This window comes from Trachurus japonicus, chromosome 16 (assembly GCF_045865225.1).
Source record: "Trachurus japonicus isolate A0001 chromosome 16, Traja_1.0".
Classification (NCBI taxonomy): domain Eukaryota; kingdom Metazoa; phylum Chordata; class Actinopteri; order Carangiformes; family Carangidae; genus Trachurus; species Trachurus japonicus.
Window position 1 is genome coordinate 32,406,522 of NC_140922.1, and position 12,492 is coordinate 32,419,013.

A 12,492-nucleotide genomic window follows, 5' to 3' on the forward strand; every position below is an offset into this window, starting at 1 on the left:
ATAAACACATTTCGACTGCGTGTGTGTGTAACGCCCTACCGTCAACTTTCCAGATTGCCATACTGATAAACCGTAAAGCTCCGACGCATTTCTTTGCGTTTTTAATGCTCTGAAACAGACACCCAACACACTACTAGGTCTACTACGAATAAGAAGAGTTCTCTGTAAGCATCAAACATTCTCAAATAGTTCAATAATTACCTTTCCAAGGTCAGCAGGTGGTTTGTTGGCCGCATCGAATGAACCGAGAATCAAAGTAAAATCTACTTCCTGTTTCGCAATGCCCCAGGTTTACATACAAAATTACCCGGTCGAAACCCGGACCAAAAATGAAATACAATAGGCTAAATAAATAATAAAAAATAAACTAAGTAAATTGAGACTTTTTCCGAGCGGTTTGGACTAGAACACTTGCAGAATTCTGTCCGGGGTGCGGACCTGTTGCTTTATCTGCACAGTCTGTTCTCAGTCAATCTCAGACAAGTGCAGAGTCAAACCGGTTTAACGAGAGCATACACGGAGAAGACACCAGCTGGCATAATCCCACTGAATACAAATTGATGTGAATATATGATTTTTTTTAAGCCAATGAATATTTTTGCAAAAGCTCTGGACAACCTAAAATAACACTGTTTCCTTAAAGAAGAATGATGATAAGAAAACCTAAAGTCGGTTAATTAGGGAAGTGGCTTAAGTGGTTGTTAGGCTAAACAATCTGAACATTTAGGAGCACTTGAAATGTTTTTATTTGTGCAGTTTAAATGTCTATGGATGAGTGGACGGTAGAAATGTAACTGACTTCATTGGTCTGGATGAAGCACGAGTACAGCTATAACCACCTTTGTGTTGTCAACTATTTAAAATAAAACAGCAGAAAAACAAACCACACTGATGTATCACATGTTTATTCATGGTTTCATACATGTTCCAGATGTTCAGGCTGATACAGTTACCGAGGTAAAACACTGTAAATGATCATGATAATAAACTCATTCCACAGGTTCACAAGGCCCTCTAGTGGTTACTATTGGTTACTATTCTACTGTTATAACTGTTATAATGTGTTTAATGCTCATAGTAAAATGGAATGTGACAGAGACACTTTAATATTATTCATACAAGAAAAAGTTAAAAACACAGAGTAAAAACACACAACTGGCTGACTGTTGTTACAATAATTAATTCTCATGTATTAAAGACCAAAGTTCCCTGAAATTTCATTGCTGCAAAAACTCTCATTAGGAACTGTGTTTCATCCATCTCTTACTCATCCCGATTTGCTCCATACATCCGAAAAATTCAGGCATTTCTTGACCCAGTCTACCAGCCAGCTCTTGGTCCAGGTCATGGTAGACCTTCCTTTGTGCACAGTGAAACCCACAGATGGTCCAGACTGCAGCAGCACATCAGTCTTCAGTCAACCCAAAAGGTCACGTAATTCTGCAACTCACTGCCTCAGCTCTTGTCCACTGTGTGTGATGATGCGGTCCCCACTCACAAGACAGTCTCAGTCCAGACTCTGTTTTTTCATCCGAGGCTCCTATCAGTGTCCAGCTCTGCAAAAATCTATTCAAAACTCATCTATTCTGGGGCTCCCTCCTACGGCTTACTATGAACCTTCAACGAAGTTCCTCAATATAATGTCCTGCATTTATTAAACAGATGTTAGGCTACATGTCTTGTATGACCACTTTGAGCAATTCTGAAACTGCTGATCTTCTAGACTTTCCACTACCACAAGTCCGTTGTCGAGTTTTTACTCAGAATGGATCGAAAAACAAAAAACAAAGTCAGCAGCAGCAGCAATGTGGTAGGAAACACACTGGGCAGACTGGTTGGGGGTGACAGAAGGCTATGGAAACTCAGACAACCACTTTTTAAAACTGCGGTGAGGCAACAGTGTCCAACCCTGGTGAAGCTTCTTCATTTCCAACACAAATGCACTGAGGACTTGAAAGGTCCTGTCTTAATCCTGAAGGCAGGGTAGACCGGTTCAGTGAACTTGGTTTGGTGAGTGTGGATGTGGATCAGTTCATTAGAGGAGATGGAGTAGAAAGACAGTGTGCCAGCATCCCAGTCGAGGTACACCCCAACTCTGCCAGAGGGGTGTCTCCAGATGGATAATCTTTTGTTTCTGTGCCAACCTTTCTTAGAGAATCTCCAACCCCAAGACTGTTTATTATGCCCAAGACAGCAGTCGTCACTCTCCCCTCTCCTACTGATCCCTTTGTACGTCACTCCTATGTAAACCTGTCCAACCCACTCAACTTCCCAGTAACAGCGACCATTCAAACCATCTGTACACAGCAGCTGTTCCCAGTAGTCAAATCTGTCTGGATGATCAGGATACGGCTGCTCCTCCTTCCCCATTGTCACTTTTCTGTTGTTGTCCGAGAGTATGAGTTTTCGGTTTGCTGTGTTTGGGTCCAGTGTGAGTTCACGGGCATCTGATGGAGAGGAAATATAACAGCCTTTTCTAATATGACAAATAACATAATACATAACATTTTACCACATTTGCCTCTATGTGTGTGTGTGTGTGTGTGTGTGTGTGTGTGTGTGTGTGTGTGTGTGGAAAATGGCTGGTTACTTATTTTTTTTACTACATTTTATCCTTATTTATCGATGGTGTCCCATTTTTTATTTATATTATTTTTAATCCCATTGTTGGTTCTTAATTCTTGTGATGTTCTTACAGACTCTCGGTATGGATTTACGGTTGTGTAATAGTCTTATTTATTCATCTATTGGTGCTGTATATTGTCTCATGCTCAGGATGCCATGTCATCATAGTATGATTAATGTTATGGTTATGTATTGTTGTCATGTGTCTATACTGTGATGCGGTTTGTCTTGTGTTTTTCCTATGGCGATGCAGTCTCCTTGCACTTTTTGCCCACAACGAATTACCCCTAGGGGACAATAAAGTATATCTCATCTTATCTTATATAGAATGAATCTGGAATATATTGAATGAATCATTATATGTAATGAATCTTATATTGAATGAATCTTTGGATTAGGGGTGCACCGAATGGCATTTTTTGGCCGAAGCCGAATACCGAAAGTGGTTATAAAGTTTTTAAATAAAAAAAAAAAAGTAACTTAATTTTCAAAGAAAGTAAATGTTTATTGACTATTCTGACAGTTTTTGAATATTCCAGTTGCCGTTGCTCATCAAAAAAGCACAACAAGTAATATAAAGTTTGGCCCATTGTGAGTGCTGAAAGATCTATGCAAGCACATTCCAAAAAAACCCAAGTGTCTTTTAAAACAGTGGTTCCTAACCTTTCTTGGTCAGATTTTTTTTAATTCATCAATTAGGCTACTAGACATTTCAGGCGACCTCATTTGAATTTCAGGGGACCCCACGTGGGGTCCCGACCCCAAGGTTGGGAAACACTGTTTTAAAAGCTGTCGGCCACGGACGGAGTGGGCGACATGCTGGGACGAGGAACTTTCGTTTTAACTGGTGCAGCCGCTCCCTCTCTTACTCAGCATGTTGTTCAGGGTGTTTGGTTTTTAAATGATTAATTAAAAGGCGCGTTGCTACAGGAACGGTCCCGGCACTCAGCCTCTCAGTGGCCGTGTCTCCGCTGCAGACAGGACGCACCGAGCTCTTGGAGTGCGAGCAACGGTGCGCGTGGTCGCTGTGCAGCTTTCCCCCCACTGCTCTTGTTGCTGTTGTTTTTCCAGTAGGAGTCACTTACTAATAAAGCTGCCATTTCGATCGTTGCGCGACCACGGATTTATCAGACTTTTTTTTTTTTTTCTAAATATTCAGCCTTGCTTTGCGCTCATTCCACCGAAGGCCGAATGTTGCTTTTTTTGCAATATTCGGCCGAATATATTCGGTTACCAAATATTCGGTGCATCCCTACTTTGGATATATATAATGGATCTATATGGAATAAACCTTGAATATATTGGATGAAATTTTGAATATATTGAATGAATCTTTGAATATATTGAATGAATCCTTGAATAAACTGTGAATACACTGAATGAATTTTTGAGTTTTTTTTGAGTGAAACTTGACTGATGTGAAAAAAAAGCACACACATCCTCATAGCCCAATGTTGGGTGGGTGCTGGACCAAAAAAAACATGAAATAAAGATGGAAAAAGTCTGCAACACCAAAAAGACACTGCCGCCATCTTGTATTTGTGTAATGTGTGGATGCTGCTGCAAGAAGTGAGTGACAACGAGTCAGTCAGCTCGCAATCTCATAGCAGCAATATTCATCCAACAATTTCTAATTTAAAAAATCATTGTGAACTACTTCAGTCATTATCTCAACAAAAAAGCACACTTACACTTCCTCAGACCAGGCGTCATTGACATAGAGTGAACATGGTCCAATCTGGTGCAAAGACAAAGACCAGCAATAATTAACTTCAATCAAAATGGAATATTCTGTTTTTTTCTTAATAATATACAAACCCCACTGAAAGGAGGTAGCTGTAGGATTTATCTGTTCATACCTGAGTTTCTCCAATCTCCAGTCTGGGTCCTCCAGTCCAGCAGAAAGAAGTTTCACCCCAGAGTCTCCTGGATGATTGTAGCTCAGGTCCAGTTCTCTCAGATGGGAGGGGTTGGAGCTCAGAGCGGAGGCCAAGGAAGCACAGCCTTTCTCTGTGATTAGACAGCCAGACAGCCTACACACACACACACACACACACACACACACACACACACACACACACACACACACACACACACTTTGTGAGAAGCAAAAAATTGCTATCTAATGCCTGTTAGATACAATCATAGCTAGTTTACAAAGAGGTGTTTTGCCAAAAATTAGCACATTTGATATGATTTATAATCTTTTAGAACCAGGAATGATCCTAATTAACTAATACAGACAGTCCGGTTGGAACTTCTGACTCAGAAAATATGCAAAAGGTTACTCTAATATTAGGCATTTATTAACTGGGTTTTTCCAAACTGTACTGAGCATGGTTTCAAAAGGTCATGAGATGAACAGGTAGATGAATCCTGACCTCAGAGTTTCCAGTGTACAGTGTGGACTCTGCAGTCCACCACAGAGCAGCTCCACTCCTGCATCCTGCAGGTCGTTGTTACTCAGGTCCAGTTCTCTTAGTCTGGAGGACTGGGAACTCAGAACTGAGGCCAAAGCTTCACAGCTTTTCTCTGACAGGTTACAGCAACTCAGCCTGAAGAAGCAACAAAAAACTGTCAGACATTTTCATTTTTTGTAGAGTTAATGTACAGTACGTATGTAGTTTTAAACCTACAGAGCTTTCGTGCAGACTCTGACGACTGGCAGCAGCTTCAGAAGTGCCTCCTCTGTAGATGAATATTCCTTCAGGTCAAATATGTCCAGATCTTTATCTGAAGACAGTATGATGAAGACCAGAGCTGACCACTGAGCAGGAGACAGATTATCTGTGGAGAGACATCCTGAACTCAGGTATTGTTGGATCTCCTCCACTAGAGAACAATCATTGAGTTCATTCAGACAGTGGAACAGATTGATGCTTTTCTCTGGGGACGGATCCTCGCTGATCTTCTTCTTGATGTACTTGATTGTTTCCTCATTGATCTGTGAACTGCTTTCTGTCTTTGTCACCAGGCCACGTAGGAGAGACTGATTGGTCTCCAGTGACAGACCCAAGAGGAAGCGGAGGAACAGGTCCAGGTGTCCGTTTGGACTCTGCAAGGCCTTGTCCACAGCACTCTGGTAGAATACTTCAGTTTTGTCTCCAAACAGCCAGGACCACAGAGTGTCTGATTGTTCCTCTGACATCAGATTGACTCCAGAGTTGATGAAGGTCAGATACACATGAAGAGCAGCCAGAAACTCCTGAACACTCAGATGGACAAAGCAGAACACCTTGTCCTGGTACAGGCCTCTCTCCTCTTTAAAGATCTGTGTGAACACTCCTGAGTACACTGAGGCTGCTGTGATATCAATGCCACACTCTGTCAGGTCTGATTCATAGAAGATCAGGTTTCCTTTCTGCAGCTGCTCAAAAGCCAGTTTTCCCAGAGACTCAATCATCTTCCTGTTCTCTGGACACCAGTGTGGATCTGTCTCAGCTCCTCCATCATACTTGACCTTTTTCACTTTGGACTGAACCACCAGGAAGTGGATGTACATCTGAGTCAGGTTCTTGGGCAGCTCTCCTACCTCTCTGGTCTTCAACAGCTCCTCCAGAACTGTAGCAGTGATCCAGCAGAAGACTGGGATGTGGCACATGATGTGGAGGCTTCGTGATGTCTTGATGTGGGAGATGATCTCTCTGGCCTGCTCCTCATCTCTGAACCTCTTCGTGAAGTACTCCTCCTTCTGTGGGTCAGTGAACCCTCTGACCTCTGTCACCATGTCAACACACATAGGAGGGATCTGATTGGCTGCTGCAGGTCGTGTGGTTATCCAGAGGCGAGCAGAGGGAAGCAGGTTCCCCCTGATGAGGTTGGTCAAAAGGACTTCCACTGAGGTGGACTCATTAACATCAGTCAGGATCTCAGTGTTGTGGAAGTCCAGAGGAAGTCGACATTCGTCCAGACCGTCAAAGATGAAGACGACCTGGAACTGATCAAACCTGCAGATTCCTGCTTCTTTGGTTTCAGAGAAGAAGTGATGGACAAGTTCCACCAAGCTCAACTTTTTCTCTTTCAGCACGTTCAGCCCTCTGAAAGTAAATGGAAAGGTGAAGTGTATGTCCTGGTTGGCTTCGTCTTCAGCCCAGTCTAGAGTAAACTTCTGTGTTAAGACTGTTTTCCCAATGCCAGCCACTCCCTTTGTCATCACTGTTCTGATTGGTCGGTCTCTTCCAGGTGGGGCTTTAAAGATGTCTTCTTGTCTGATGGTTATTTCAGGTCTGTCTGGTTTCCTGGATGCTTTTTCAATCTGTCTGACCTCATGTTCATCATTGACCTCTCCACTCCCTCCCTCTGTGATGTAGAGCTCTGTGTAGATCTGGTTCAGAAGGGTTGGGTTTCCTGCTTTAGCAATGCCCTCAAACACACACTGGAACTTCTTCTTCATGTTAGATTTGAGTTTACAACAAACTGCAGTTTGTATTCCTACAAGGAAAAATGACAAACATTCTGTAAGTTTAATCTTAAATTATACTGATGCACCTGTACAACATTAAGAGATGATTGCAGGGGTACTAAAGGGGTATGGAGTTCGGCTGGTCAATCTTCTGTGTGGACTTGGAGAAGGCTTATGGCCATGTCCCCCAAATAACTTGGTCAGCGGTTACAGTCAGACCATACCACAAGGTCAGTCTCCTTGTTATCAGCAATTGGATCCTTGTAGAACCAAAGTACAGTAAGAGTTCTGTCTTAAGACTTACATTGTACAAATGTACCTGTACAACATCAAATTATGATCCATCAAAGAAACTGAAAGGTTTACAGGAGGACAAACTGCTGCCAGTGACTGGATGATTTAAGATTGATTTAGATTTGTTTTGCAGTAGGAGGACATTAACATGTACAAAGATAGAACAAAGGACACTTCAAACAACACAGGACACAGACATGGACAGAAATCAAGCTCACTGATTATGGTTCAAAATCAGAATTGAAATAAATACTCCATAAAAATGCCAATGTATTAACTGTGAAACATGTTAGGAGCATGACACAGGGAGCAGTGAATAAGTAAAAAAAAAAAAAAAACTGTATATAGGGGTGTCGTTATTAGGTTGCAGTAGTCCAGTCATCTAGTACTTTAAACCCCATATACAGTATACAGTATATCTCACTGAATATCTACTCTATTGTCTTTATTAGCTGGATAAAAAGTGTGCAGTTTAGAAGATGAAGATGCATATTTTCATTGTGCTAATGCAACATTTTCACATTTTATTGTCTTCTACATCTACGAAAATCCACCTACTGTTCTGCAGAGCGTCCGCCAGCTCCTCCTCCTCCATCATCCTCAGGAACTGAAGTGTGATGTTCAGAAAAGCTTCTCTTCTGCTCCTCCTCTGCTCTTCCTCTTCATCATTACCCACCTCCTCATCCTCTCCTTGACTCTGGGGGTAGTCAGAGTAATCTGGACTCAGGAGCTTCTGGAACTTCTCAAGTTCTTTCTTCACAAAAGCAAACGTTTTCTCCTGAAGAAGCTGGAAGAAAACAATATTCAGTAATATGACTCAGATGATATACAATCAGCTGTGAAAGCTCATATATGCAACACTCTGAAATTCTCTGCCTAGCTCAGACTTTTTCCCTCTCGGTCAATACACTCCATACAACCATTCATGATGCAACGCCCCCCATACACACCAGAAACACAGATTCCAGGTGTTTTTGAGAGCCAGTGTAAATCTCCGATGTCTCCTGGTTGACCCTGTGGAGAAAACATGATGCATCAGTGATGACGACTGCACTTCTACAACCTACTAAATATGAGAGAGGTGGTTTCCCTCTAAGTTCAACGATCTCCTGAGAGAACCCCCTCTCCAAACCCTAACACCATCAGTTGCGTAACTAACAGTGTGCACTGCTTTACCTTAGACTTAGAAAGACATTGTTCTTGGTACTTCAGGGTGCTAAAGCTGATAAAAAGGTTATTTTGGGCCCTAGTTTCCTAGGCCGAGTGAAGTCTAAGCGCAGCGCAGCTTCGCCACGCCAACGAGGCGTGTCCAGGTCCATTTTGCAAGTTTGGTGGGCAGCGCAGTCCGACTTAGGCCAGCGCAAGCCCTCCCCTCGTCCCTCCTACCGGCGCAAACGGCAAAGGGGGAGGAGACAGGGCGGGAGGGAGACAGGAGGAGGAGAAGTGGGATTAACACAGCCGATTCGGATCTTCACCAATCAAAGGAGCCCCTCTCCTCATCTTTAACTGCGCTGCGGGCGATGCGCACTGCAAGTTTGTCATTTTATACTTTGACATGGACGGAGGAGACAGCGACGCCAGAGGCCGAACCTCTCCCAGGAGGAAACAGCTGTTTTGGTCCGGAGGTCCGAGCTCAGAGTGGCCGAATAATGAGTTTACTAATATACTTAATCAGGTTTGATCTGATACACTGAGAACCGCTGCCCAGTGTAAAAAACAACAACTAATAAACTAATAAAGAAACTCATATTTATTCAAACCCTGTGTAAGAAAGATGAGAGGTGTACACTAATCACAACATAAACAAACACCATGCGCAACAGGGATGATATCAGCGTAAAGGACGCTCTCTCTCTCTCTCTCTGTCCATCTCTCTTTTTTTTCTGTGATGAGAGATGCTGAGTATAGGCTTTACTGACTATCTGACACCGAGGCTGTTGTGGTGGGCTAAGAGAGATGGTGAGAGGTGGAGTTTCCATTACGCGTGCCGACAGCCTTTGATCTGACGTCAGATGTGACGGGACAATCTATATAGATATAAATTCACGTGTTGATTCCATTAGTTGCATTAAATAGTGGTTATTGTGGATATTTATTGCATTGAAATGTGCCTGGAACTGTGGAAATCTGCCTGTGAGGTCTTGGTGACTTGTGTGCACTGCGCACCTGGCAGCCAAACTTCCACTGCACCTGCTGCGCTCCGCCCTGCGCTGAGAGTAGACCTGGTTTGAGGTGGCGAGCTTTCAGCGCACCCTCGGCGGGACATTTTCGCACGAAACTTCCACTGCGCTAAGCTGAATCTGTGACGCCTCCCCCTGCTGCGTGGCCACAGCTATCTCAGCGCAGCGCGATCTGCCAATCTGACTTTGCGCTAGGCTGCGCTGGTCGAAACTTGCATTACACCGGCTGCGCTACTTTGCGCCACGCCACCAAACTAGGGCCCTTGGACTTACTCTGATGATGGCTCTCCCTCTTTGAAAACAGGAAGGAAATCCATGGATCTGTCGCTCCTCATGGACACATGGCTTGGTGAAGGAAAATCTGGTCTCAACTCAGGACTGAAACAAATGAAGATCAACAAAAGGCAGATTATGACAAATCAGAACAGATCAACAGTGATGCTGTAAAATAAAATAAAAAACAATGCAGTAATCACAATGTTGTATATTTTACTGTACTTGCTTATATTCAGAATTAGTGGTAAATAAATAAAAGGTTCTCTTGACTTACTCTGAAGATGGGTCTCCCTCAGGAGGGTAATCCCTGGATCTGTCACTCTTCATTGACACAGAGTTTAGTGAAGGAAAAACTGGTCTCAGCTCAGGACTGAAACAAATGAAGAATCAACACACAATGTAGAGTAAACAGAGACTTTACTGCTTTTCACAAATGTGCACTAACTCCATCTCTGAGCCTTGAAGGTGACAGAGCAATCATGACATGAACAACACCTTTATACCTTAAGTATAACCTTGACCTCTTAACATTATGCAACTTATTTACTTGTTTTATTGGTAAAAAAAAAAAAAAAAGTACATGTCCTTTTGTCACATATCTTATCTTTTAACTGCCCTCCAACAGTGATAGTGACAGTGTCCAGTGTACTTTTGAGGACAGGTGACAGGTGGACATGCTGATCTTACCTGTGAGCTTCACTCTGGTTCTCCAGATCTTCAGGTAGAGGAGCGTCTCCCTCTCCTCCTCCACCTTTATTCTCACACCGACTCATGTTAGGACTCAAACCTTTAGACCAGGGGTCTTCAGGCCAAAGACCCCCTAATTGAGAGACAAAGCAGAGACCCACTACTTTAATTTTTTATAAAATTGTGTATTATATTAAACTGGGCCTAGTATGATGTATAATCTGCAGTAATGAAAGTACTTGACTGTCTAAAAGCTTCAAGGTCCATGGATGTTTTTGATCTTGGTGCAAGGCTTTTCAAAAATTATAAATCCATATGTAAGCCTTTAACTCATTTGATAAATGTATCCCTAAGGAACTCATACTTTCCTTCCTCATGGAAGACAGCAGTAGTAATACCAGTTTTTAAATCGGGTGAAAGGAATACCCCATCAAATTACAGACCCATTAGTATCCTTCCAGTAGCTTCTACAATTGCTGAAAAGGTTGTTTGTGGTCAGTTGGTTTCTCATTTAAATGAAGGCAATTTTAGCCTTCACCCAATGCAGTTTGGTTTTCGAAAGCATCACTCAACATAAACAGCAAATTGTTTTTTTTGTGGAACAAATCAAAAACTATCTTGACAAAGGTGGTGTTGTAGGGGTCCGGGTCTATATTAGGACCAATCTTATTTAGTATATATATTAATGATCTTCCTCAAGTTTGTCCAGATGTTTGCACTCAAATGTATGCTGATGACACTGTGATTTTCACCCATGCAAGAAACAAAGATGATGTTGCAGCCAATCTGACTACTGCAATGAGCAAGGTGTCAGATTGGCTAGCAAACTCTTGTCTAACCCTTAATGTTAGTAAAACAACTTGTATGTATTTCACAAAGAGGATTAATAATTCAGTTAATCCTGATATTTTAATTAATGGCGAGGTCATCAAATGTGTGACACACGTTAAGTATCTAGGCATTGTAATTGATACAAGCTTGTCCTTTAAAAAGCAAGTAAGTAGGGTCATTAAAAATGCTAAATTTAATCTGAATAATTTTAAGAGCATCAGGCACCAGTTGTCTCCATTCACTGCAAAACTCTTTGTGCAGACTATGATTTTCCCCCATCTGTCTTACTGTATAACAACTTGGTCACAGGCCGGTGTAACTGTACTGAAGCCTTACTCACTTTATAAACAAATCTTAAAAGCACTAGATAAAAAACCAAAGGATTATCATCACTGTAACATTCTTTAAAAATATGATTTTCTAGATTTTGATAATTTCATGTTCTACTCTGATGTTTGTCTGATGTTTAAAATTATTCATAACCTGGCACCCCCTCCCCTTGTAGAATGCCTATCCTAGTAGAATTTAAGTCCAGCCTAAAGCTCTGGCTAAAAGAAACACAAAAGTGTAACCACCTATGATTGACAGGCCTGTACTCTGATCACATTGATGGAACTTTATGTATTGTTTCATTTTTATGTATTGTATTTAGTGTACCGATGGTCCTTGTTTCTTCTGTCTGCCTGTCCAGGGACAATAGTCCTTGGGCCAGACCAGATACCGGTATCACTTGAGTGGGCAAAACCTTACCTATACTAAATTGTTTTTAGGGTCAATATAAGTAAATTAAAATATGATAGCCTTTTCATAGGAGCAGCTTTTTATATTTGTTTTCGCATTTTGTTATTTTCCCCTATAGGCAGATTGTCATTAATTCCAAAAAGAACACAGACGGCCAAATAACACATTTAAAGTAATTTAACACCCTTTTTGGACATCACACATCATAGTTTTTTCATGGTCCTTCAAGCCGGAGCGAACACTCATGCTGGAAAATGGACCTGAACATGTAAACCAAGATGGCGCACGCTCTGCTGCGACAGCACTGACTTGATCTGTCTGTCTGCTGTTTCACTGTGTCGTCATGTACTGTATGTTGTCACTGTTGCTGTGGATGTTGTTGTGTATAACATTGTCTGTCTTGTGATGTATTGTCTCTCATTGTGCAGTCTGTGAAAACAAATTTCCCCATGGGGA

The 12,492-nt window shown here is 42.0% G+C and overlaps 2 protein-coding genes across 2 annotated transcripts in view; one reads left to right on the top strand and one right to left on the bottom strand.

Moving 5' to 3' along the window:
- LOC146972680 (uncharacterized) overlaps nucleotides 1-1,926 on the top strand; it is a 98,452-nt gene extending 96,526 nt beyond the window's left edge. The window contains exon 12 of the mRNA XM_085803089.1: nucleotides 1,894-1,926. The gene's annotated coding sequence lies outside the window, so the exon portion shown is untranslated. The remainder of the gene's footprint in view (nucleotides 1-1,893) is intronic.
- LOC146972685 (NLR family CARD domain-containing protein 3-like) lies at nucleotides 1,825-8,390 on the bottom strand. The gene is made up of 7 exons (XM_085803088.1): nucleotides 8,272-8,390; nucleotides 7,880-8,108; nucleotides 5,262-7,056; nucleotides 5,007-5,180; nucleotides 4,485-4,658; nucleotides 4,317-4,363; nucleotides 1,825-2,447 (listed from the first exon to the last, which is right to left on the bottom strand). Exons 2-7 carry the CDS (start codon nucleotides 7,917-7,919, stop codon nucleotides 1,924-1,926), a joined length of 2,754 nt encoding a protein of 917 aa, XP_085659214.1. The 5' UTR covers nucleotides 7,920-8,108; nucleotides 8,272-8,390; the 3' UTR covers nucleotides 1,825-1,923.
- Nucleotides 8,391-12,492: the final 4,102 nt, after the last annotated feature.